At 46.8% G+C, this 26,744-nt stretch overlaps 1 protein-coding gene across 2 annotated transcripts in view; it reads left to right on the top strand.

The window, feature by feature from the left end:
* The first annotated feature begins 1,960 nt into the window (after positions 1–1,960).
* Positions 1,961–26,744, top strand: part of EIF4E3 (eukaryotic translation initiation factor 4E family member 3) — a 223,950-nt gene continuing 199,166 nt past the window's right edge. Inside the window, exons 1-2 of one of the 2 annotated variants that reach the window (XM_053897316.1) lie at positions 1,961–2,218; positions 16,722–16,794. In XM_053897316.1, the coding sequence (XP_053753291.1) occupies positions 2,046–2,218; positions 16,722–16,794 (246 nt within the window). In that variant the 5' untranslated portion in view covers positions 1,961–2,045. The remainder of the gene's footprint in view (positions 2,219–16,721; positions 16,795–26,744) is intronic. The other variant, XM_019428444.2, reaches the window with a different exon arrangement.

Genomic DNA, 26,744 nt, shown 5'->3' with positions numbered 1-26,744 from the left:
TATGAAATGCTTCTATTTCTCTTCTAAAAGATATAGATAGGTACACAGTTTCTGTGTCTAGATACATGCTTTTATGTGCCTACTTGCATTTTTCCGGAAGGAAACTGTTAGCAGTGGTTTCCTCTGGGTGGGAAGATTGATGGCCTTCAGAGGGAGGGAGGCCTGACTATTTACTGCCTTATTTTTACTATGTGGACCTGTTCATTTTCCCATTAGAACGGCAGTAGAGGCTGACAGTTTAAAGCCTAGATTCCGGAGTCTGAATACTTGTGTTCAAATCCTGGCTCTATCCCTTACTAGCTGTGTGACCTTGGGATTAATTTAACTTCTGCATTCCTCACCCATAAAATGGATAAATCCATAAAATAGTACTTTCCTTATTGGATTGTTATGAGGATTAAATGAATTAATAAGTATAAAATGCTCAGAACAGCCTAAACAATACCACATACACCTTTTCTTGAAAAAAAAAAGGGGGGGGGGAGGAAAAATTAAACAAAAAACCCTGCCTCTAACCAAAAGGAACCCAAGGATCTCAGAATTGGAAGGATTTTATAAATATGTTACTGCTTTCAGCATCGTATGTTGTATACAAATTGTGTTTGAAGTAGGGATCACAAATCGTTGGTCTTGTTTAGCTTGTCATTTTATCTGAACTGAAATACCTTTTAGGGAAAGCACTTATCTTGGGATGCATAATAGGCATTTCCAATGCCTGTGAAGTCCCTGAACCCATCTGGTTTTACAGTTCTTTCATCCCACTGAATGCTCAAGCCGAGAGACGAACATATGCTGGGCCAGGGAGAAAATCTCTGAGAAGACGGAAATCTACATCCACGGCTGTTAAAGGCCAGAGAGGGACCTAACCAACATTCAAGCTTTGAGAGGGCATCCGTGCCCGTACCAGTTATGCCTGTGAGTTCACAGGCCCCCATGCCTCTTCTTTTGAAAGAGAGTGACAGAAACTTGTCAAGGAGCTGTGCTGGGAGCATTGCTCTTACTTTGGACCCAGGAATCTATGGCCACAGTGACATCCTCTGTCTTCCGAGGTTCAGAAAACAGAGGGTTCTGTGTTCGAGAGTTCCTGGTTTCCTTCTTTGAAGGTGCTTTGGGGCCAATCTGGAGAACTTAGACTGACTCTGAGAACCTTTGTTTGAAGTTGGCCAGCCTTTGGGCCAGACTTGGTGCCTGACTCTAGACATATGGTGGCCCCAGTAAGGCTGAGCTGGGAGCTCTGTTCCCTTAAAATTAGCTGAGTTGGGAAACATGCACACCAGGAAGAATACAGAACCGACCTGTCACCACCTCATGCCCAAGTCAGAGGTTCCTGCCTTGTGTCTGCCCGGCCTCTCTTCCTGCACTCTTGGGCATTCCACTTTCTTTATCCACTTGGCCAGCGGTTCCCCTTGCCATCTATCTGTCACATCCAACTGTGCTTCCATCTGCCCTTCCATCGCTACATCCTCCTCCAACCATCTGCCAGCTTTCCCACCCATCCTTCAGACTGCTGGTATTTCTATGCACCCCTCTTCGCCTCCCTACTTGTGCGTCTGAAACTCCATCCACTGGTCCGTCTGTCCGTCCATCCCTCCATCTTTCCGGAGCCCGCCCATCCATCTCTCCGGCCCCCTGTCTGGCTGCAGAGTGAGCCCTCTCCTTGACCGGTCCTCTGTTCCCCGACCCCCAGAGCCCGCTAATCCATACCCGGCCGCCGCAGCTCTGCTCTCCCGCAGGCCGGTCTGCCGTCGGTCTCCCCCCGCCCGCCCCAAGCCCCCCGCCCCCGCCGCGGGATGCAGGCCGGTGCCAAATGGGCCCCGCAGCCCGCAGCGGGCCGGCCGGCTTCGGTCTGGCGGCCCGGTCGTGCCGTGCCCCCGGCGGCAGGCGGCGCGGCTCCCAGGCCCCGGCGGGCGGCGGGCCCGGGGCGGGGCGGGGCGCGCGGGGCGGGGCCGGGCGGCCGCGGCGGGGCGGGCGGGGGCCGGGGTGACTCAGCCGCCGCTCGCCCCGCGGTCCGCGCGTCCGCCGGCCTCGCAGGCGGGGCGGAGAAAATGGCGATGCCCCCGGCCGCCGTGCCCCCCGCCCGGGCCCGGGAGCCGCCGGGGCCCCGCGCCGCCGCTGCCGCCGCCGCCGCGCCGCCGCTCGGCCTGCAGCAGCTGTCGGCGCTGCGGCCCGAGCCGGGAGAGGTCCCGCTGCACTCGCCCTGGACCTTCTGGCTCGACAGGTGAGGGGGCGCGGGGCCCGCCGCGTCCGGCCCCGGCCCCGCGGCCGCCGCAGTGCGCCCGCCCGGCCCGCGCCGCCGCTTTGTCTCGGCGCGGCCCCCCGGCCCCGCTCCGCGGCCGCCCGCGCCCCCAGGGCTCGCGCAGAGCCGGGTAGGGAGCCCGGGGCTGGGCCGGGGCGAGCGAGTGTTGGGCGGCCTCGGCTCCGCCCGGAAGGGCACAGGCGCAGCCCCAAAAGTTTCGGCAGCACTTTCCCCCCTTTCTTCCCCGCAAAGGAAGCGTGCCGGCGGGCGGCCGCCCTGGCCGGGCCCTGGGAGATGGCCCGGTCGGGGGTCGTTGGGTCCCCGCCGTAAAGTGGGGAGAGCGGCGCTGTCCTGGTTGCCCCCGCGGCGCTCCGGGGGAGCTCGGGACCCGACCTCCGCGGTGACAGCGCTCGGGAAAGCGGACCGGCCGGCCCCCTGGCAAGTGCGCCGGGGTGGCGAGGATCGCGGCCCAGCGGGGGCCTGCACCCCGCGCCCCACCGAAACTGCCGCCGACACCGCTTTGCGTTCTTGCTCAAACCCTGGGCAGGTCCTTCCTGACCACTTACGGTGCAGCCACGCGCCTTCTAGGCGCTGGGAATTCAACGGTGAGCAATACCTCACCTAGTCAGTAAAGCGGGGACAATTATGGCTCTCTCGGGGGACGGCTTAGGTGCCATCTCTTCAGAGATGCTTCCCTGACCACCGTATCCAAATTAGCACACCCCAAACCTTGCAGTCATTCTGTGTTCCCCTGCTCTCGCTTATTTTGCTCTGTAATGCTTAATGCTGCCACATAGTATTCTGTATGAATCACTTTATTTTCAGTCTGTCTCAGTCCCTGGGTACTTTCTCCTCTGTTAAAAGCCAACGAGCAGGGACTTTGTCCTTGACTTTTGCTGTATCCCAGCACCTGGAACTGTACCTGGCATACAGCAGGAGCACGAGAAGTTTTTGACAAATGAATAAATTCACTAATGTGAAGCCCTTTTTGGTATCTGTCACCCAGTGGGTGCCCAACGATGACACCTCAAGGTTGTCCCAAGAGCTTATGGAAATTTTGATGACACTGTTTCTCTGGTTAAGCGTTAGGGAGGAAGGTGTATGGCTGTTTTCTGTGAAATTTACTTAATAGACCCAAGTCAGGTCTTTAAAAGCCTTCCATAACATGCCTGCAAGGTTTTTAAAAAGTGATATTCACCCTTTTAAGGGACATAAGTTTGTTCCTTTCTTCTTATTGGAAATAGCACCCCTCTGTAAGAATTGAAACTCAGAGCCACTGCCTTTTCCGGGGACCCAAAGAAGTAGGGGGTGGGGTAGATTCAAGAGTCTCATTATCTAAAACATTTTCACTTTCATTATGGGATGCTAAGAAAGCATTTTACCGTCATAACAGGAGTGGTTTTGGCAAACTTTAGCAGAATGAAATTATGTGTCTGTTTTCAAAGGTGTGTTGTAACTAATGTTGTTACCTAGTATATGTTTTCAAGGTAAACCTGGATCTCTGGTCTATAATGGGGAAACTCTTGACTGGTGGAAACAGGCTTGAGAGAGTTTCTTTTTAAACAGGTCACAAATTAGCCTACTTAAAGGCACAGCATTTTAAGTATGGTCCAAGATTTTAATACTACATAACAGTAAATAACTTTCTAAGAATATCTGGGATCTTTTAGGATAAGAATGTAGAAACTTCATTGAAGACACAAACTCGAGCTCTCCTGGTCTGTATTTCTGCATTTTTGATCTCTGAAAGCCAGCAGTCAAATGAAATAGTGTCCATAGTGTCCAAATTTGTAATAGAAATAATTATATTAACTTAGAAAGTATAATTACTTCCAGCATTCTTCATTTGAATTCATTTTGCCTGCCCACTCACCCCATGGCTTTTATTGAGCTGTATTCCCTTCTCTGGGAGTCCCTTCTGTTTCTGTAGGTTGGTCTCCTTCCCTGTGGGGTTGTGAACACATTATGTTCTAGAAGTTCATTTGTAACCATTCCTCCCTAGGGAAACAGGATTCTATAGAGAGTAGTGATGTTCTCAGGAGAGCTTTCCAAAGCAACCTTCACCCCAGCATAGCTGATGTCCGCCACTGAGGGCATCAGTATTGAGTTCCACAGCACGTAGAGGCGCGTAGACTATCCTTTGGCACCTACTACCTACTTGTCCCTTTCAGCCTACTGTGTGTCCATGGACAAGTGATCTAGTCACTCTAAATGCTCAGTTTCATTGTTTGTAAAATGGGAATAATCATAGACTATATCTCATAGGGCTGTTCTAAGGATTATTGGATGAGTATAAAATACTCACATGCGTGCCTGGCATAGAATAAGTGTTTAATAAATGCTGACAACACTGTTACCTGAAGCTCCCAAATTACCACCTCACCTCCCCCCCCCCCCCCCACCACCACACACACTAATAGTCCCTGGATGGAGCACCCTGTGTGAACTCAGTGCTAGGAGGCCAGCAACCTGAACTCATTTCCCCCCATGAATGAATGGGAGAGTCCCTTAGTAGAGTTAGTTGCATTTTCAATAGTAATTTCCAGTAAGTCCATTGTTGTTGTTGTTGTTGTTGTTGTTGTTGTTTTAAATTAGATGGTATGGCTAAGAATTCAAGCATATGGGGGTATAATTTTGGTTGGGGATATAGGATGGAGACTTTTCCTCCCCTTTTCTGGGTATTTAAAGCCGCATCCTGTCTTGATCTTAGAGGCTACTCTTGGTTGCATGTCTCTCTCTCAGTGCTTTGTTTTCATCTCGTGGTGACCCCCTTTCCTCTGAGTATTGTCCATGGGACTCAGTCCTCTGGCCTCTTGTCCCCATCCACACCACACCAGTGATGCCGTTCAGTCACAAGGCTTTTAGTTCCATCACTTTGCTGGTGATTCCCACAGTTTTACACGTGTGCATCCGTCTCCTTCTCTCTGTCTCCATCTGATACACATGTGAACTCGACACAAGTCAAACCACCTCTTCAGTTTCTCTCCCCAATTTGTCTTCTTCCATGTCTCCCATCTCAGATAAGAGCAGTTGACGGTGAGTCCATCCTTCCAGGTGCTCAGCCCCCAACTCTTGGAGACCTCTGTGACTCTCCCTTCCTTTTCTTCTCCTGTTCCTTCTCCCTCCCCTACATCCACTCTCAGCAGATGCTGTTGATTCTACCATCCAAATGTATCCAGAACCCAATGCATTCTCTCCACCCGCATCCTAACCCTGAGCCACACCACCTCTCTCACCTGGGCCATTGCAGGAGCGTGCTGACTATTTTCCCTGCTTCTACCCTGACCCCCTACAGTCCCTTCCCATCCCAGCAGCTGAAGTGGTCCCTGTAATACCTAAGTGAAGGCCTGCTCTCCTTTTTACTCAGCAAAAGCCAAAGTACTTACAATAGCCTTTGAGACGCTATAGCATTTCCTGTCCCCACCCAATATACCTTCCCCCTCCCTCCCCCACCCTCGTCTCCCTCTCACTCTTTCTCCTACCCTTCTAGGTCTTTCTCTATCATCCCAAGCATGGGCCTTTGCCACCAGCAGCCCCTCCTGCCTGGAATGCCCTTCCCTCACTCACCTGCTAGGACTGGGCTTTCCTCTCCTTTTGGTCTCTGCTCACGTGTCATCTCAGCAGGGCCTTCCTTAACCACTGATGCAAAATGGCGCACACATCCTGACACACACTTCCCGTGCCCCTGACCCTCCTTTGTTTTTTCCATAGGAGCCTGCATTTGCAGGTCTCCTCTCCCTGGCATGTCGGCTTCCCAGAGTCCTTTCTGCATCATCCTGCCCTCAGCTCCTGGATCAGCACCTGGTACCAGCCATCCCACCCTGAATAGTTCGGGGTTGTGGGATTATACCCCTGGTGACTTCCCCTTCTCTGTCATGGTAGTTCATCCGATTCTGTAAATCTGCCTCCCTAGCCCTGACCTCTCTCCTGAGTTCTAGACACCCAGTCTACCACATGCTGCTTAGCAATACCACCATCTGACACATTTTTCAGAGTCGGAATTTCCGTTTGTTCCTTGACTCCTCTCTCAAAGTACACTACTCCATCCAGTTCTGTGCTTCCAATGGCTGGTCCCCTGTTGGAAGTCTAATCCGGCCCCTCCCCTCCATGTCCGTGCCTCTGCAGGGCCTGGTGCTCTCTAGCCCCAGGTACATGCTAGCCTGCCTGGCCCCAAGTTCTTCCCTTCTCCCAGCACCCCCCTACCTGGGCTTCCAGGCTTAGCCTTCTACACTGTACCTGGTCTTGCCACTCCAAACCCCTACCTTTTCACCTGTGCCACAGCAGCGGACTGTGACTCCATCTGTCACCACCTCAGGGTGCCTCTGTTGTGGGCTTGTGTGCTCCCAGCAGGTGGGATTCTGGATCGCCACCCTCCTTTGACTAGAGCAGCTCTGATTGGTTTTGTTGGTGGTGGTTTATTTTAGAAACTGGCCACTCTAATTTGAAGAAAGCATTCCGCAGGTTAAAAACAAAAACAAAACCTAAAATCTGTAGATTGCAGGTTATAAACGTCTACATTGCTGTTTTTAACGTGAAGCCCACCTTGTTTTTAGCGTCATCACCTGTATCTCCCCAACTCCGAAACACCACTCTCTGTGCGTCTCCCTGGACCCAGCGTGTCGTCTCTCTGGTAACCGTGGACTTGACAGCCTCTGATCTTTGTCTCATGATGTTCCTTCAGGTTGGGATGCCTCTCTCCCCTTAGTCTACCTGAAAGGCTGCCATGCATCCTTCAAGGCCTTGCAAAGATGCCAACTCTGTAATTATCCTTAACTAGCCCTTGGCCTAGGCAGGATTCATCCCACCACCTCCTTTGTGCACCTGCAGCATTTTTTACAGGCCACTATTTATATTAAGAATTATTGATTGCTTCTCTGTCCCTCCTTCTTGACCATGAGACTTGGACTGCCTCATGTCTGGCTCCCTAGGAGTGGATATGACAGTGCACATAGTAGGTGCTTAGGGAGTATTTGTGTGCTTGTGTCTTAGTCACAAAGGTAGGCCAGTCACGTGAGCCTCCCACCAACCCACCCCATCGGGGTTTCCCTCCACCCAACCAGTGTTTTTCACTGTCATCTCTCTCCACTTACATCTGAACCACCTGGCTGTGCCTCTTAAAATAGAGGCTCCCAACCCCGCCCAGGACCTGCTCTCTCAGACCCCTGAGATGGAATGCATATTTGTGACAAATGCCTTACCCATCACACATGAAGAATTACTGCTCTGTTTGTGGATGAGGCTAACTGAGCATATCATTTGCCCATCCCTGTTCTCACCGTTAACAGTACATGCACAATGACAGCATGGTTCTGGGCCTCCCGGAAGGGACGTCTTTTGTACCACATGCTTCCTTAGCATCAGTAGAGAGTTCCAGGAGGTACCAGAGGGAGCCCCCTTTCACGATGTGGTGCTTTCACATGCATTCCAATGGTGGGCTCCTAATAACAAATCTGATATGGGGACGAGGCCATGCTTGTTGGAGAGGATCTCAATACCATTCTTGTTCATAGAGTGGCCTTTTGGGACCAGGCGAGGGTAGAAGACTGCCATAGCTGACAGGGACAGAGTGGCTGGCATCTCGACTTTTCCTTTCCTGCTTTCATTTTTGCCTTTCTGAACCCACAGTCTCTCTTATTGTCCCAGGATTTTATTTTCTGGACGGGGCAAAGGGTCTCCAGGGAGCTCAGGTGGGGAAATGCTCTGAAGGAGGGGCTCACGACCTCAGTCTTTGGGTCATTGGTTCCTTCCCACAGGTAGGCCTGAAGGCCCTAAACATTCTCACCCAGGAAAGTTATAAGCCCTTCCCTGGCACTAGCTGCTTAAAAAGTGTATTTTCCTTCTTTTATTATTACAGATGCCATTTCCTTATTTCCAAACCTGAGACAGCTCGCAGGACGTCAGTGGTCTGGCATGGTGACAGTCCAAAACCTGGCCCTAGTGCTCCTGTCACCTCTGACACTGTCACACTTCTCTCCCACCCAACCTCTGTGTGCTCAGGGATGCGTTATATGCCAAGAGGGAAAGAGTTCCATTTGCTAGTGTCCAGGAGCTTAGAGGCCAGGAATGAAAATAGATGGAAGCCTGGAAAAATAAAAATAAACGTGTAAAAATAAAGCATTTAGACTATGAAGCGTGTTTCAATAGATGCGTTATTAAATGTTCCAGATAGGCCCTGGACCATTTTTGTATGTGACTGTCAAACAGGAAGCTGGTGTGGCCGCAAGCCACAGGTGTGTTTAAAAGTGATTAAGTTGAGGGGCGCCTGGGTGGCTCGGCCGGTTAAGCGTCTGACTTCGGCTCAGGTCATGATCTCACGGTCCGTGAGTTTGAGCCCCGCGTCGGGCTCTGTGCTGACAGCTCGGAGCCTGGAGCCTGTTTCGGATTCTGTGTCTCCCTCTCTCTCTGCCCCTCCCCTGTTCATGCTCTGTCTCTCTCTGTCTCAAAAATAAATTTAAAAAAACGTTGAAAAAAATTTAAAAAAATAAAAGTGATTAAGTCGAAATCAGCTTTAATGGAGTGAACGATTTAGGAGGGGTGCTCTTCATCACAGAACTGAGCCTGTCAAGACTTTCCCTCTGACTGCTGAGCCGGATGTCAGTAAATTCAACAAGACTGGCTTTATGAGACCTATCCCTGGCTTTCAACTCTCCCTCTCTAAGGTTGTTCCCTTGGCTCAAATGAAGTGGTCACTCATACAAGGTGGAATATTGTCAGTATTCATTTCTTTCACCAACCTTTTATCATGTGCTTGGACATTGGGTGTGTGCATACGTTATGTGGATATATTGTACCGTTTGCAAAATTTCACATCTTTTTCCACTCTAGCTTGTCAGTATTAATTCCTGTGTACTCTGTTGGGCTAGGTGCTGCCCTGGGTGCGGTACGTAAGTACCCACAAGGTTCTCACAATGTTGCAGTAGGATGTGTCAGCAACATTTTACAGATGAGAAAGTTGAGGCCCAGAGAAGCACCTTGACTAAGGTTACCCAGCCAGTACAAAATGGAAACAGGATTTGAACTCAGGACTGTGTGTGACCCCAAGCACTGGTGTCTCTAGCCCTGTTGAACACCACTTCCTTGTGAACGTGAACAATGAACGGGACACAATTCTTCCACATCTCATATCCTGAAATAAGGAAGCTAGGTAGGACTTGAGAGGCAATCTGGTCCTCCCACTTAATTTCACAAACGAAGAAACCGAGCTCCTGTTTCATGGGGAAAAAAATGAAGCCAGGGACTCCCTGCTTCAGAATTTGCAAAGAAGAGATCCTTGCCTCAAATCCAGATTTAAGAGCTTGTGTCGGATTGTCCTTCACATTTAACGACAGCCTCATGTTGATCATCTCTTGGGGTGACGACAAAAAATGCATCTGTGGGAAGAGGGATTTTATGTGTTTTTGATGATGCTATCTGTAGTTCATTAGCTTTTACTTCCCAAGTTGTTAGCATTTCTTACGGTGACTTAATTTAGATGACACAGGCCAGCACATCTCAAACTTCAATATATATACAAATCCCATAGGACTCAGCAGGTGTCTAATGGGCCTGGAGATGCTGTCATTCTAACAAGCTCCCAAGCAACACCGCCAATTAACTGACCACGCTTTGGCAAGGATGCAGGCAGGATTTGGGGAAACCTTTCCAGCATCTTTTCTTTCTAAGAAGCATCTCCAGGTGTCCAGGTCACTGGTAAGTGGTGCTGTGGCCTGCTAAGAGCTAGCCAGGTAACGGGCGAAGATCTTTGCCTGGAGTATTCGCAAGGGCTTCTGTCTCCATGAATTATTCATGAGCCTTACCTGTAGCAACCGTATCTTTAAGGGTGGGGTTGAATGGAGAAGGTGCGTTTGTATTGCAGGGAAGTAAACTGAGGATTGCAAGTTGCAGGAGGGTTGAGACTGCTTGGTGCAGAGTTGTATTCATGCCACCAAGCAGAGGATGGGTCAGGTAGTACGTGATCACTTCAGGTTCGTGGGAAAGAGCGAGGTTGCCAGCCATCCATGGTTCAAGTCCCAGCTCTGCCACTAGTCAACTCTGTGGCTTTGGCCAAGTCACCACCCTCAAACTTAGTTTGCTTTTCTGGGTTTGCAACCCAGAGTGGGTTTGCAACCACTGTTTACCTCATGATGTTTTAATGACGGTGAAATGACATAATGCATGCACATAACACGTGATACATGGCCTTTTCAAGTATTGGGGGCTCAGTAAGTATTTCTGGAATAAGGGAGAGGATAAAACGCCTTGGAGCATTTCAGACTTAAATTGAACTGGAAGGGTTCTGTCTTGTGAAATTCTCAGGGACCTGCTTTAATGAATCTATAAAGATGATTTGTAAGTAACACATTAGCTTTTTGCATGTAAATGGTGCTTAGGTGTCTGTAAACCATTTAGGTAGAACTGTTGGTCCAAACTTATGGGGCTTCCTGCCTTCTCCTAACTCCCCAAATGAAAAGAAATTTTACATAAAGAGTCTTAAGATGCATTTCCTGTTATTCTGTTATGCAGTTGAAGACACACAGGAGTAATATAAAGCTGGATTTGCGAGTTTGCGGTGTAAGTAACATTAATAGTTCCCCTGACGTCTTTACACAAATCACCTACTTGGCAGACCTCGAAGGACCCCCTCTCACTTCTGCCCTAAACCATCACAGCTTCTCAATTAGCCAACTCGGAGTGGAAACAGCCCTCAGGGTAGCTCTGGCCTTAATCCCGGAGACACCGGCACCCGATGGGCTTTCTTTTCTGAAGAAGGAATACAGGAGTTTCTCAGCTGTGTGTGTAATTCTCACAGACTTGGGATTCTTGCTGGCTGCCCCACAGATTAGAAAACGTACTCAGTATCTCTCAGTTCTAATCGCATGCTCATCGGTTCCTGTTTTTCTGCCCCTGATGGTGATGATGATGATGGTGATGTTAGCCACAATTGCATACTAAATGCCACATGCTGGGTAAATGCTTTAAATAGAATTCGTTCATGTCATCTAAGTGGCAAAGCAATGGGTGATAGAAACCATCTTCTCAGAAACAGGAAGTGAGGGTCAGAGAGGGTCAGGCTTATCACCCAGCTGGAAGGTGGCTGAGCTGGGACTTGAACTCAAGTCCATTCATTCTAAAGATGATCCTCTTAGCCCCTCTGCTTTCCTGCCCGTGTTATTTGGTGACGTATCTTCTTCTCATGTTCAGCCCCAGAAAATGATGACCGGTACATGTGTTCTTACTGAATTGTGTCCCTTATATCACATTTTTGGGTATCGTTATTGCCAGGGATTCTGGTAGCATCCATCCCAGCCCTGCGTCTCCACATCTGCCCCCCTCCCTGCAGTGTGGCCAGATGGATGTTGGCAGGGGGATGACAGTCCGGAGCAGGTGGTGGGTCCAAGAAGGGAGTAGGTAGTCTAAAAAGAGATGAGAGAGGGATTTGCCGTTAAGAGGCCATGTGTGACCACCCATGACGCCAGTGACTGGTTTTTACTGGGAGCCATCCTTGTTTAAGAGGAAGATCATGGGCATGAGAGCTAGACAGATCAGGGAAAGAACCCAGATTTGCTACTTAAAAAGACTCACTGAGCCTCAGTTTCCTAATTAATAAAGTGGGGATGATGACACCAACCTGACCGCGTTGCTAAAGGATTGGAGACAATAGAAGCCAGACCCTCTCATATGACACGTGCTCAATAAAAGGAGGCCATTACATTAATATCATTAAATCGGAACACTCTTGGTGAACACTTCAAACTCCTTAATCTGATCCATCCAGGGAGCATTTATTGTTCTGCTCCTGTGTCCTCAGCTGCAGCTGTATACCTCAAAAAGGGGGTATAGAATTCAGAGGATGTGAAAATAGGTTCTGAGTCCCTGGTTCTGTGATTTCCCACCCCTCTGGCTGTGTGTCCTTCTAGGAAGGGTCATCGTCGACAAGTATATTCCTCTCATGGCTTTCTCTCCCACCTCATCCCTCCTTGGCAAAGAAAAGAGATCATAATTTCTTTGGCTTCAGGAATCTGGGGAGTTCAGAAAGCGGGGGTGCCAGTTCGAGAACGTAAACTTCATGAGGACAGGTCTTTGTGTCGAGTGATCACAACTGTGTCCCCATCAGCTAAAAGAGATGTGCAGTGAATCTTTGTTAACTAAATAAATTATAAATCCTCTGAGACTCTGTTACATGTTTCTGACAGGGGTTCTCAGCATGGACTCTGTTGACATTTGGACTAGATAATCTATTGTTGGGGGTGAGGTGGATGTCCTGTGCCCTCTGGGAGGCTCCACAATTGCCCTGACTTCTACCTACTAGATGCCAGTAGCATCCCCCTCAATTGTGACAGTTGGACATGTCTCCAAATATTGCCACGTGTCCCCTGGGGGGAGGGGGGCACGCAACATCACGCCCAGATGAGTACCTTCTTTGGTCTGCAGAGTGAGGGTTTGCTGAGGGTTCTGTTGAGAGGTTTGGGTTTGTAACATGAATGAAATACAAAGGTTTGTTAAAGATACGAGAATATACTGTGTATGTGAGATAAGTAATAGTGTGTCTTTGATTTACCTCCGGGGCAAACATTTATCTTCCAGCCGGCACAAGTCTCTTTCAGAGTCACGGGGAGGAGGGGTGCAGGGCGGTCAGCTGCCAGGCCTGCAGCTCTGCCCTGAGCCACCCGCATTGCTACTTTAAGAAACAGTAACAGTAGACGATGCAGCTTCTGGTTCAACTTTGAACCGGCAAGTCAAGTACAGGCTGACCTGTTTACAAGGCAGATTATTTTAAAATCTCAGCTTGCTTATTACCCTTTTAAAATTGATTCTGTGGATATGACGTGGTTTTGCTTGTTAAAGATGTCCCAGGTCAGGCGTGAGGATTAGGCATAGTGGTGTTTTTCAGTGACCGTCGCGATCAGATTTGGCTCACAGAAGAATACCTTTCCTACGCTGGCCAAGCCAACCACTTTCTGCTGTCAGGAATTCCGACAACACTTGTTTCGTTACTTTGAAACCTGGATATTCAGAAGACGCTCCGGCAGCAAGAGGAAACCTTGAAGATCACAGAATCCAACCTTCTCCATTAAGAAATTAGGAAACCGAATTTCCATAGAAGCTGGTATTTTTCCTTAAAATGCCAGTACATCAGCATCACGAAATGTTAATCAGAAGACACCTATCACTGAGGGTGATCCTGTTGGTTTGTGTGAGAACTTTCTCTGCTCTACTGGAAAGACTCTTCCCACAAAGCTGGGTGGCAGGGATTCAGTGCTCTGATGGAGGTGGAATGGTTAGGACCGGCAGGAGTGCAGTGCAGGGGAATGGTGGGCGCACGGGCAGGAGTGCAGTGTGAGCGGAAGCGTGGGGGCACGGGCGGGAGTGCAGTGCAGGGGGAAGGGTTGGAACACTGGCTGGAGTGCAGTGCAAGTGGAATGGTTGGTGCACCTGCAGGAGTGCAGTGCAGGGGGAATGTTTGGAACACTAGGAGGAGTGCAGTGCAGGGGAAATGGGGAATTGTTACCACATTGGCAGGAATGCAGTGCAGGGGGAAGGATTGGCGCACCGGAGGTATTGCAGTGCAGGGTGAGGATGGGTGCCCTGGTGGGACTGCAGTGAAGGGGAAAAGGTTGGCGCACAGGCGAGAGTGCAGTACAGGCGGAAGTGTGGATGCATGGGTAGGAGTGCAGTGAGGGCAGAAGTGCTTTGCAGGGGGAAGGGTGGGCGTACGGGGGGGGGGGCACTACTGGGGGAGGGTGGGTGCAGGGGTGGGTGTGTAGTGCCGGGGGAAGGGTGGGCGCAGTGGTGGGAATGCAGTGCAGGTGGAATGGTTGGCGCACTGGCAGGAGTTCATTGCAGGGAAATTGTTAGCACCCTGGCAGGAGTGCAATGCAGGGGAATGGTTGGTGCGTCTGCAGGAGTGTAGTGCAGGGCAAAAGGTTGGCACAGTGGCTGGAGGGCAGTGCAGGGGGAAGGGTTGGCACAGCAGCAGGAGTGCAGAGTAGGGGAATGGTTAGCACACTGGAAGGAGTGCAGCACACCATTAGGAGTGCAGAGCAGAGGGTAGGGTTGGCACACTGGCACGAGTGCCATGCAAGGGAAATGGTTAGCACACTAGCAAGAATGCAGTGCTGGAGAATTATTAGCACACTGGCAGGAGTGCAGTGCAGGGGAATCGTTTGCACACTGACAGCTATGCAGTGCAGGGGGAATGGTTAGCACACCGGCAGGAGTGTCCTCACACACTAGCTCCTGATAATATTATCTGACCCAGACGGAGTTGCCTTGTTGTTGTACTCAAGATCCCTTTCTGGACCCTGGAAACTAGATTTCTTTGTAAGACTTAGACAGTGAAACTGAGGGACCCTGAATGATTTTGTATGGTTGTCTCCTATACTAGAATGCAACTAAAAGACCACAGTGTGGATACAGAGGCATTTAAAAAGAGGCATATAAAGGAAATATTCCTCAGTGACTTTTTCCAGGTAAACAGTATTACCTTCACATTGTATTAAGTTGACCTAATGTCTGAGGTGAACATTCCAGTTATACTCCTTCTGCACAGTTAAAAAATTGAAGTGTGATTTAAGAAATAGTAAAAATTTGAAACATACCGTTTTTAAGAAGAAGGAAAGACAAAGTACATTTCCTTCCTTTGAATCCTAACCTGTCTCCCACCCTGTTAGGGAAGGAGCCCTGTATATACTCTCCTATGTGCTTTGGGTAATCCAGGGATATATCCTGCTGGGCATATTTGGTGGAGAGGTCAGCTAAACTTTTCAAGTGAAAAGAAATAGACATTAGAATAAATGCCAGTAGGTTTTCATATAAAAGTAATAGATTTTCTCATGTGAAAATCTATCCAGAAAAGGTTCAAGGTCTGTCTCGGTTTTTTTGTTCAATCTTTTTATAATTTAAGCCAAAAGCAGCAGAACAACCTGCATTAAATAGTAAATTAGTATTTATCCAAGTCAAGGCAGTCTCTGTGGGCTGATGGATTGATTGATCTGGGGCCCAGTCACTGTCAGAGTTAGGTGTTGATTGAATACCTCACTGTTCACCGCACTCTTCAACATAGTTATTTGAGCCTTCAGGTCTGGCAAGAAAATGCAGTCATGTTGGTTATTGCTTTAAAAAAATGTCCAGCATATTTATAAACAACTAGAAAAGAGTCGTAAACACTTGGGTTAGATTTATTTATCAGATTTCACCTACTTAACATGGTCCTTTGTTTGCCCGTAAACTGGTCTATAATTGTTCTTCCTTAGTGACCTTCAAACAAGGGAATTGTATTCAGAAATAATTTTTTTCTATTCCAGTTAGATACCAGAGAGCATTTACTGGCCCATAGTTCCAGAATTATACTCTGTAGAACCCTGCCACTCATACCTCATGCCCCCCCTATACCTGGGCACGATCCTTCTTTGCTGTCCTCTCTGCCTCTGTGCTCTGTGAGTTTTGTGTGTATCTCAAGCGTGCAATGGTTTAACAGCTCTCCAGAAAGCGCAATGCCTTCAGGTTCCATGGGAGCTGTGTCTCTGCAAGTGGCCAGTAAAGATCATTTTTTACAGATGCCTGATGCTAGTGGGTCAACCATAAGCCAGCATGTTCTCCTCTCAGCAAACCCCATTTCTCACCTCACAACCAGACATGAGGCTTTCAAGCTTTACTTGAGGGGTGAGTTTTCATCTTCGGCCTGACATACCTGAATCCCAACGGTCTTGAGCAAGAACTGGTAATTCAGTGTAGGGAGAAAGAAAAGGTGGCAGGAACTGAGAGTCTTAGCTTCTAAGGATTGATGAGACCCAGTCCCAGGAAATGGTGCCGGATTTTTCTGGTGAATAAACCTGTAGTATGTTGCCATCTAGTGGAACATATGGCAAACTAAAGATTAATGTATTCTGACCACAGAGTTCCCCAGAGCTAATTAAATCAGCCCGAGAAAGTAACTGAAAGAATTTTTCTAAAAGGAAGTGTTTTGGAAATGTATGCAAATTTCAGGTGAAACTACAGTTGACTTTTAGTGATGGTGTTTTCTTAAAGTTGCCAAAAGGTTGCTCTGTTTCTTAAAGAGTTTGTGAATATTTACCACCGGGGAACTGACAAGGTTTTCAAACCTGTATCCCGGCAATGATCCTGCAATTTACCTGTCACCTACCTGCACAGTAGGCATCGTTTCTTTTCCACAGTCCTAGCAAAAGATTTGGTTGTGACAAGGCGATTTTAGTGCTTTCTAAAATGTGTTTTTTTTTTAAGTTTCCAATATTTTTTTAAATACATTTCCTTTAAAAAAATTGTTTTTAATTAAATTTCCACAGAATAAACATGCTTACATTTAGGAGAAGCAAACACATGACTTCACAAAGTAGGAATTTCACATCTTGAATTCTAAAGAACATTCCAGAAAATGCCTGATTCTGTGGTTTCAGACCTAATTTGTGCAAAGACTTGCAGACTTCTTTCAGGAACATTGACTACTTGTTTCTCTTGTTTCTTTGCTCTTTTGCTTTTGTTCGCTCAGATCCCTCCCTGGTGCCACAGCAGCTGAGTGTGCCTCGAACCTGAAGAAAATCTACACGGTGCAGACAGTCCAGGTAAGACGTCCAGGAAGTGGACGTCCCAGGTGAATGTGGTGTATGTTGGACCTCTAATCCTCCAACCTGAAACGGCTGCCGTGCTGGCCGTCCCCACCCAGGGTTCTGACATCGGGCGTCAGCTCTCAGGTCCAAGTTGGTAGAGCCGCGCTCAGCTACGTGTAACCCAGAGGCTGGCCCAGAGCACGTCCAAGTGGCCTGCTCTTCTCTTAGTGACCTGCTGAAACTTAGTTCCTACCTAAATCCTTCACAGACCCTCAGGGGCAGCAGGCTGTGGTGCGTCCTTACATGGATGTGTGCCCCCATTCAAATACCAGCCTGGCCACTCCCTCTCTGGGTTCTCTTACCCTTCTCTGAGAGGCAAAATCATATCCCTGCAGGGTCATCTAAGGTTATAGGCCACCTAGGAAGAGCAGGCAGGTGTGAAGCATGAAAGTAGAAGGTCTCAAGCCAGTTTCCTGCTTCCATCATCCTAAATTGGGCAAATGTTAACCCTTTTAATTTCTGCAAACATTGGTATAATGATAGCACCTACCTCCGGAGTGGTTGGAAAGAGTGAGCAAGATAATGTTTATACCCTGCTTAGCAGAATACCTGATACATGGTAGGTTCTCAACACATATAAGCTTAGATCTGTTAGTTCTTTCTCTGGCCAACTCTTATGAAGAAAATTTCCAAAAACACTGGTTTATTTAGTTGATCATATTTCCATTTTCTTCAAAAGCAAAGTCTATCAAGTTTATCCCCCTTTTCAAGGATAATATAGTGTTTTAGACAGAATAAGGATTTTAAGGCTGCTTTATTCTTGCAATGACTAGTTGTCTTGAATTTTCTGGAAGGGCCAGCTTTGGAGTTTTCCTGTTGTGCCTCTAAAAATGTATTAGCAATTCCATGAGACGGGCATCTAGATTGTGTCCCTTAGGCAGGTTCTCATACTCAAAAGTAGCACAAAGATCTTTTTTCAGACACTTTTCCCAGTATTTGGTTCAGAAAATTTGATGTGCCTGGTTCTGTGGTCCTGGGAATCTGATTTTAAGGTGTCATGCCTGGTCACTAAGCCGGGTGTAAAAACACAGCCCAGACCATAGGCCATGTCTGTTCCAATTGAGAAAATGACGTAAGCATGTGGAAGGCGAAAGAACAGAGCTGCTGTCAATAACCATGCCGTGCCAAGTACAAGCAGTGTCACAAGGCAGCACGTGGGCCCCCGTCCAGAGGGATAAGTGCTCTCATATTCCGGGAAAGGCTTCCCCTCGCTTCTTCCCTGCGGTGATGTTGCGGACTTTCGTCACCTCTTCTCTAGCAGTCGTTGTACAGATCTCAGAGCACTTGATTTTGAAGCCTGTCTCCACATGAAAGTCCATAGATCCCTTTGACTTTTTCCACCCCGTGATGACGTTGGGTCATCAGAGCTCCACCTGGGATTCCAAGACAACACTGGTGAAGTCAGATCAAGCGGTCCATCTGTTTTCCTGACCCTGCATGACAACAGAACATTGGGTTGGGCTTTGGTGTCCTGCAGCAAGTTAGAGCTTCAGGGACCAATTTAAAGTAACCAGGCTGGCACATGCTGGGAAATACTTTCTTGAACACTCTGTTAGGAGATAATTTAAATTCAGTAAATGTAGATTTCGTAAGTATGCAGTTTAATAAGTTTTGACAAAGGTATGCAGACGTGTAACCATGACCCAGATCAAGATAAAAAGATTTGCATCTTTAGAAAGTTCCTCTGGGCCCTTGCATTCAGTCTTTTTCTTCTAGAATCAAGCACTGTTCACATTTCTATCACCATAGATTTGTTCTGTCTTTTATTGAATGTCGTATAAATGGAATAACACAGTTCCATACTGTATTGTGTCTGGTTCCTTTCCCTCAGTAAATACTGAAGGATTGAATGAATGAATGAATGAGAAGTTAATAAATGAACCACTTTCCTGAATCACAACTGACTGCTTGTATAAGGATCCTTTAAGCTGTAGGCCACGTTCTCAATGGAGGCAAAAAGTGATCCTTGGTGGGGTAAAAAAAAATCCTACTCTTTTTATACATAAGTCAGAGATATATACATATATACAGCACATAAACAAATATATGGCTTTGCTGTGGTATTGACCTTTCACAAGGGAGTAATTAGCACAAGGGGCTCTTTTGAGGAGGCCTGGAGAGGTGTGATAATGAAACACTGTCCTTAGTGGTCAGGAAGTTCTTTCCTATCTCTGATGCCTCTGCCCCCCTGTTTCCTCATCTGTAAGACTGAGATAATTGCAGTGCCTACCTCCCTAAGGTTGAGCAAGGTTTTGATGAGCTTGTGGACGGTTCCTGGTGGTGCTTGGCACTTAGTAAAGCCCTTGGACGTTGGCAGCTTTTACTAAAGTGGTGTTGGATGCTACCCCTTGGCCTCATCAGTTGACTGGCGAGGATGTGGGTGACGGTGTAGAGCGGTCACACTGCCTGGGTTTGTATCCCGTGTCTGCCGCTTACGGGGTCGGGCAGGTTGCTTAACTTCTCTGTACCTGCTTATTCATCTTCAAGATGGGGAGAATCTTGATACTGATTGTATCATGAGGCCCTGAGAATGAAATGGCACAAGGAGGTAAAAAGTACATAGTAAGTATCTAATAATAATAATAATAATAATAATAATAATAAACCTCACCTGCCATTATTCACTTACTTCTGTTGGAACTTCTTTTTGTAGTTTCCTCAGTCACATTTTCTGTCAGAAAACCACATAGCACTACTTGTAGATTATTTATTTCAAGGTATTATCCCCCAGATTATGCCCCTACTGACACCTCTACTCACGACAACGTATTTAACCTGTCAGTGACTTTGAGGATTCCAGTCTGTGAGTGTCCTAAACATTTGCGAATAGTCCTTAGTATTTAACAACTAGCTTTGGTGCCAATTTTAATTCATTTGAGGACATGCCTTGGTTCCCCTGTGTTGTTATTCTGTGATCATGTGTTGATTTTTGGACCTTCCCTCTTTCAGCACTAAAAAACTCATTCCTAATTGTGTCCTTGATTTTTCCCCATCCCTGTTGGGATGAAATATGAGAACCATGTGTTATTAATGACTGCTTTATATATAAGGATATAATATGTCTTTTTGTACTTTGAAGCCCTTCAGCAAATCAGAGATGTTGATGGGAGTCGGGGAGGAATGGTTATTCCCATTTATTAGCTGGAGACACTGATACTGAGAGGTTAGTGCTCGGAAACATCTAGTGGAAACAGCCAATCTTGCCACGTCTCAGGGACTAGAACTCCCGCCCCTTCTAGTTCAATTCTTTTTCTTTCACTCTGCCCTGACTGAGAAGGTGGGGAGGCGCGTGCCTCCAGACGGTCCACTGACCCCTGCTGAGGACACTCTCACTGTAGCCAACAATAATTCTGTTTGCTTGGAGTTAAATTTATTTCCTACTTTCCTGCCTTTCTTGGAAAATTCCATTTTTCATCTCGTTGTGTTTTCCAGATGCTTATTGATTCCTTTCACTCTTTTGTAAACATTTCCAAACTTCCCACATTTCTCCTGTGTTTTTACGACCTGAATGGACACAGTACAGAATAGGACACAGCTTCTGAACATGCCTGATTTTACCTGTGAGACAATGGAGAGCTACCTGCCAAATGTGATTTGCAAGAGAGGGCTCCCTCGTCCCCACTGTCTTTTAGCTTTCCTACCACAAAACCAGCATTTCCACCCATGAAAACTCACTGCTCTCCAACACTCTATCCCGTGTCGGCTGTCCGGGTTATCCCCTTCAAGATTTGGCCATACTGTGTTCCACCTGTGCCATGTTCACCCCGGTATTTCCTATAAATTGGCTGAGTTTTTACTTAAATTTACATAATACAGAAACTTCATATTTCTTTTGTAGGTGGATATCCAGCATCGTTTATCCTAAACAGAAAGTCTTCATCAGAAATACATATAATCTGTTAAAATCAAGAGTGTTCCTTCTGTACCTGTGTACTGCCAGTGGTAATCAAGACATCATCCCTCATCAGAAGGTGTGGGATGGCTGTGCTCTTACGGATCAGTAGGTTAGGACCACAGATTGCCTTCCACATCACTGGGGAGTGAGGGCTGTCGCTTTCAAAAGGAGAGGTTTGGGGCGCCTGTGTGGCTCAGTCGGTTAAGCTTCCAACTCTTGATCTCAGCTCAGGTCATGTGAGCACCCTCCCCCCCCCCCCCCCCCCCCCACACACACACCATGTCTGGCTCTACGCTAACAGTGTGGGGCCTGCTTCTCTCTGTCTCCACCTCTCTCTGCTCCTCCCCTACTTGTGCTCTTGCTGTCTCTCTCTCTCTCATAAACTTAAAAAAACCAACAAACAACAGGAGAGGTTTATAGGTCAGCACTGATAATGAAGAGTGATGTGAAGATTGCTTCAAATTTTGAACACAAGGGCAGCCCGCAGTGGGTGGCATCCTGCAATGGAATGGCCTGGAATGAACCATTTGGGTGAAGGGAAGGGACCGAGGTAAGAAAGAGAGACACTCAGTGTCTCCGCATTGAAGACAGACAAAAGGTCCTGCAGCCAGGACTGCTTCGTGGGTCTGTGGAGCACAGACTTAATTTCAGGTTAAGGCAGGTTTCTTTATCATCTAATTTATTCACCATGTGTATAATGAGATCAACATTTATAGTAACTGTCCATTTGTGCCAACATAGAACTGCAGTCAGGTTACCCATGATCCTCTGTCTCTGCTGGGGGCCCTCGTATAGGTGAGGCTGAAGGGGCAAATTAAATCTTGCAAAGAAGAGTAATTTAGTCACTTCAAATGTAAAACCTGGTCTCTGAAGGAGATCGGAATATGCCACCCCCTAAAATGCCACTTTAGCATAAGAATTATTTTCAGCTGGAGACAGTTGAGAAACAGCAGACACAAGAGGAGCCCTCTACCCTCCTGTCTGCCTAACATCAGGGCATAAATTTCCCTTTTAATGTGGCATAAACTTCCATTTGTAAGGGTATCCCCCTTTCTTGTCACTTGAGTCTGCATAGCAAACCTTACTCAACAGCCGTCTACCATATATGTCCTAATCACCTCCCCAACCTACCACCTGTCGGGAGCCCCAAACCCCTTCTCCTTTGGCCAGTCACTTTTCACAGTGTATCACCCTTCATTATAATAGTGTATAAGCTCCTGAGTCCAACTGCTTTCTCTGGGCTTTCACTTCCATTCTGTGAAGCCCCTGTGCACTTAAAAGTATTAACATTGACAAAGACACATATACCTGCGGGCCTTATTCAGGAAGCCAGATGCACGCAGCTCTGATGTCTTTCCCCAGGCTTTTCTGGGGACTCTCTCCTCTCAAAGTTTGAATTCCACTTAGCTCCCCAATCCAGACTTTGCACTTTATTCAGTGACTTCCTGTGTGGTGAGAGATTGCCCTAACACCCTATCCTTTATTTTATCATCAAGCGATGACCAGACCTCCAAACTTTGGTTCTCTCTGTAAGTCAGGCCTTTTTGGAATTCAGAGCAAAACCCCTTTCTCTATCAAGTGCCCAGCTCTTGCCAATCAGAAGCACTTGGCTTTCAGCCTGTTGTGTCTGCTGTCAGTTAAAAATGTTCTCTAAGTTCTTCAGTTGTCTTCTTTGTTCTGGATTCTTTCTGCCTTCCTCACAAATATCGTTGATCCAGTTGGTGGGAAGCAAGCTCCAGACAACTAGAAATTCATTCCTAATAAAGGAAAATATTTGCATATTATTTAAAAAAAATACTCTTCTGGGGTACCTGGGTGGCTCAGTTGGTTAAGCATCCAGGTCCTGATTTCGTCTCAGGTCATGGTATCAGGGTCCTGACTTCATACCCTTTGCTAATAGCATGGAATCTCTCTCTCCCTCTCTTTCTGCCCCTGCCTCCTCTCAAAATAATTAAATGAACTTAAAAAACTACTCTCCTGCTTCATATGCTATGGCCCTTAAGAGAAATTCTGAATTTTGGTTTTTTTGGGGGGGAGGGGTATAATTTGCTGGGCATTTTTGTTTGTCTTACACCCGGTTGCCTGTCACAGCATGGCATTGTTTTCTTCTCTAGTATTTTCAAGTATATTGTCTTTTTCTGTTCTTGAGAACATTCCAGTAGAAACTCGAGGAGGAAATGTGTCAGTTTTTCTGATAGTGAATGATGATCTGTTTGGCAGACGATGGTCAGGTGGCTCCAATCAGAACTGGAGGATTAGGGATTCCTCAAGTGGTCACTACTGTCTAGTGAGTCTAACCACATCTTGCTTCCTTACTTTAGGCAGATCACAAACCTTTGACTTCACCTTGAATCATTAAATTGTCCAATGAAATAGCTGTTATCTGCTCATTATGTGGAGAACGAGGTTGGGTTTCAGGGGCCCCATGAACTGTGAAGGTGATCCTGAGAACCATGGTCCTAAATCCAGGTAGACTTGCTTGGATTTTCACCTCCACTGATGAGCCTACCTCCATTCAAGGAAGGTGCCAGAATGATGCTTGAGAACGTACCCACCAAAGCGCAGACTGCAAGGGCAAGTCTGGCCCTCATATATGCAGTTCTGTTCCCCCAAGGACTCATCACAGTGCCCTGCCCCTCACTGGTGTCTGCAAATGTTGAGCAAACGAATGATACCTGACTCTTCTGCCTGTCCTTATCCTTGAGTGATCATTCAGGCTTTTGGAAGAAGCACTTAAGCACTGTACAGAAACATTGTGCTTACGTCTGCTTCAACCTACTATTTGCAGGCCGCTTAGAATTAATGATGAGAGTTATAAGAATCCTAAAAGCCATTTGGCTTTTGAAATCTATTTGCAAGTTTCTCTCCGTAGTAAAATTTAGGTGCTTGAACAAAAATAAAAATGTGTTACAGAGAATATCATCATGAATTCTCAAGCTTCCAGTGAAATAGCTCTTTTACTTCTGTGGGTAGGGCGGTGTAAGGAGCTGGGCAGTGCTGGATTCCTTCCTCAAGCTATTTCACCATCATGCATACAGTCGTCTCCCCTTGTCCAACAGGAAGACATTCCGAGGCCTCCTGTGGATGCCTAAAACACTGCCTTGTGCTGAAGCTTACATATACAAAGATTTTTTTTTTCCTATGCAAGCATACCTATGATAAAGATGAGTTTATAATTAGGCACAGTAAGAGATTAACAGCAGCGATGATGAAATAGAACAATTATATACACTATAATAAAAGTTACCCGAGTGTGGTCCTTCTCTGTCTCTCAGAATATTGTCCAGTAGTCAGCCTTCTTGTGATGATGTGAGGTGATGAAATGCCCACATGGTGAGGTGAATGACAAAGGCCTGTGACATTGCCGCTAAGCTACTATGGAGACCTTCTGCTCTTATGTCAGAAGGAAGACCATCTACTTCTGGACCACAGTTTACCACGGATAACTTGACAAATATTCCACACATTGGATAAGGTTTGCAACAAGGAAACAGACCGGCTTAGTGCCGCAGAGTTTAAACGGGGCTCTTTTCAACGGCATCACCAGATGTTTTGCTCCTGTTTTGTGTTCACACACAAACTTGTAAATATGTGCCTTGACAAGTACCTTAAGTCAGAATTCAGTCTATTGCTGTAACTTCTTGGGCTGTAGTCTCCTGTCAGATGTGCCAAGACTAAAAAAAAAATCAGCTGTCTGGTTTAAAAGAGAAACTTTTACAGCTACAAACCTTAGCACGATCCTTCGAGTGTTTTCTTTCTGGATGAGGAGAATATTGTGTTGTTCTTTTCAAGGTGCTTCAGACACTCAGTGAAATGCCAGGATACGGGAACTTTGGAAGGGGGGTGGGGAACAAGGGCAGGTGCTTTGTTTTGGGTCCCCCGTTAGGAGGCGTGAAGGTTAACAGCACCAAAGTCCTCTTAGTAAAGGAGGGATTTTTATTCTAGCATAATTTGATCCATAAACTCTACACAGGTCACTGCCACATCATCGCACAAGTCCCAGACTAGAGCTAACCAGCATACTCAATGTGGTTAAGGGCATTTCCTGGCAGGAAGATATCTCTAGCAGGCATCCCTCATTCTGTGACTCCTTGACCTGGTCTGTGGCTTCCAAGATTGGAGAAGGATGTGCCTAAAACATATAGTAATGTTTTCAAAGGAAATAGCATAGTATTTAAGAGCACACATTTTGGGGGCACTAGGTGTCTCAGGCAGTTAAGCCAGCTCATCATCTCGGGGTTCCTGAGTTTTGAGTCCCGCATCCGGCTCTGCGCTGACAGCTCGGAGCCTGCTTCAGATTCTGCATGTGTGTCTCTCTCTGCCCCTTTCCCACCCGTGCTCCCGCACGTTCTCTCTCTCTCTCAAAAATAAATATTAAAATATTCTGAAAAAAAAAAAGCCACGTTTTGCAATCTAACTGTGGGGTTTCGAATTCCACCTCTGTCTGTTCACTTTCACACCCCAGACAGATATTGGAGCAGTGTTACCATTTCCACCAGTAGCAAACCATTATAGGGCGAATACCTCCATAAGGACAGATCCCTGTTTGGGGGCCTGCTGTTGTTACCACTGACCTATTTTCAGCCCTTTCCTGTGTAGCACCACTTTTGTATAAGGATCAAGATATTCTTAATAAATCTACTGCCAAGTCGTTTTCTCTTCGGTTTTTTTGTCAGGTGGTTTTCTGACTTAAATTTTATCTTACATTTCATTGCAGGTGCTCTTGCCATTAATTTGGCTTTAACTTGTACACCGACAGGCTTGAACACCTCATAAGGAGTATCATCCAGCCTACATAAAAATTTCATTTACTGATATTACCCCATTGAAAAGGCCCCAGGATTTATTTTTCTAGTTGTTCTGTTAATTGCGCTTTCCTCACATCTACCAGGAAACCCAGACAATCCCCCTTTACTGACCTCACCACCAGAGTGATAACTCTTGTTTGCGTAGTAATTCTACACACAGAGTAGATAATGTAGTGGTACTATGGCCTGTTCCAAACGGTCTGAGAAGGGTTTTCTTATTTTAAGCCTAATCCTCGTCCTAATCCTAGTGGCCATACTAAACAGCGACTCTGGAACAGATTAGTCTCTGTGCCTGCATTTCCTTATGTGGAAAACAAGAGTAATAATTGGGCCCCTAAATGAGGTTTTCAGTAGGATAGATTACATGCGTATGTAAAAGTTCATGGGCCAAAGCCTGGTGCTCTCACTGCTACTCTTACTACTGTTAGTATTATTCTGTTATTTTTATATAATCTGGTTTTGTCTACTAGCCGCCCTGTGTCTTAGTTAGTTCCAGCTACTATAATAGAATACTACAGACTGTTTCGCTTAAACAGTAGTAGACACTGGTTTCTCTCAGTTCTGAAGGCTAGAAGTCCAAGCTCAGGGTGCCTGCAGGGTTGAGTTCTGGTTTGCAGCCAGCCATCGTCTTGTTCTGTCTTCACACCATGGAAAGAGGGCTTGCTTTTCCTGTCAGGACACTGATCTCATTGTGGGAGCTCCATCCTTCTGACCTAAATACCTCCCAAAGACCACCCTTCCTGATCCCATCTCATTGGAGGTTAGGGTTTCCATATATGAATTTGGGGAGGACAGGAACATGGAGTTCTGTTTTGGGCAACTTGTTGCTTTGGTACCCGAGCTGTTCCCTGTTCATTCTAGGAAGCAAAGGAAAGGAGACAGTACGTAAGGTGATCCCTCTCTGCCTCCTCTTCTATAGCTATTGCCGAATCCAGAGTGGAACAGTCTCCTTCGGGGCTTAGAAAGAAGGCGGGTCTGTGTTATAAGGAAATACAGTTCATTACATGGATTCAGCACTACAGTCTTTGTTAGATGCCATCGACCTGCCAGAAAAGTCATTAGCAAGGTCCTTGCTCAGTTATATGTGGAGATACGTTGCATAGGAATGTTTGTTTAATAACCATAGCTTCCTGAAGCATAGAATTTGGTCTGACATCAGCAAGGAACGTTCTTTAATGCTATGTTACATTTTCTAGTCAGGA

Source organism: Panthera pardus, unplaced genomic scaffold (genome assembly GCF_024362965.1).
Source record: "Panthera pardus isolate Hobbes unplaced genomic scaffold, ASM2436296v1 HiC_scaffold_8, whole genome shotgun sequence".
In the NCBI taxonomy this organism is placed as follows: Eukaryota; Metazoa; Chordata; class Mammalia; order Carnivora; family Felidae; genus Panthera; species Panthera pardus.
The sequence above is the reverse complement of the archived record's forward strand: the minus strand, read 5'-3'. Positions and strand labels throughout refer to the sequence as shown.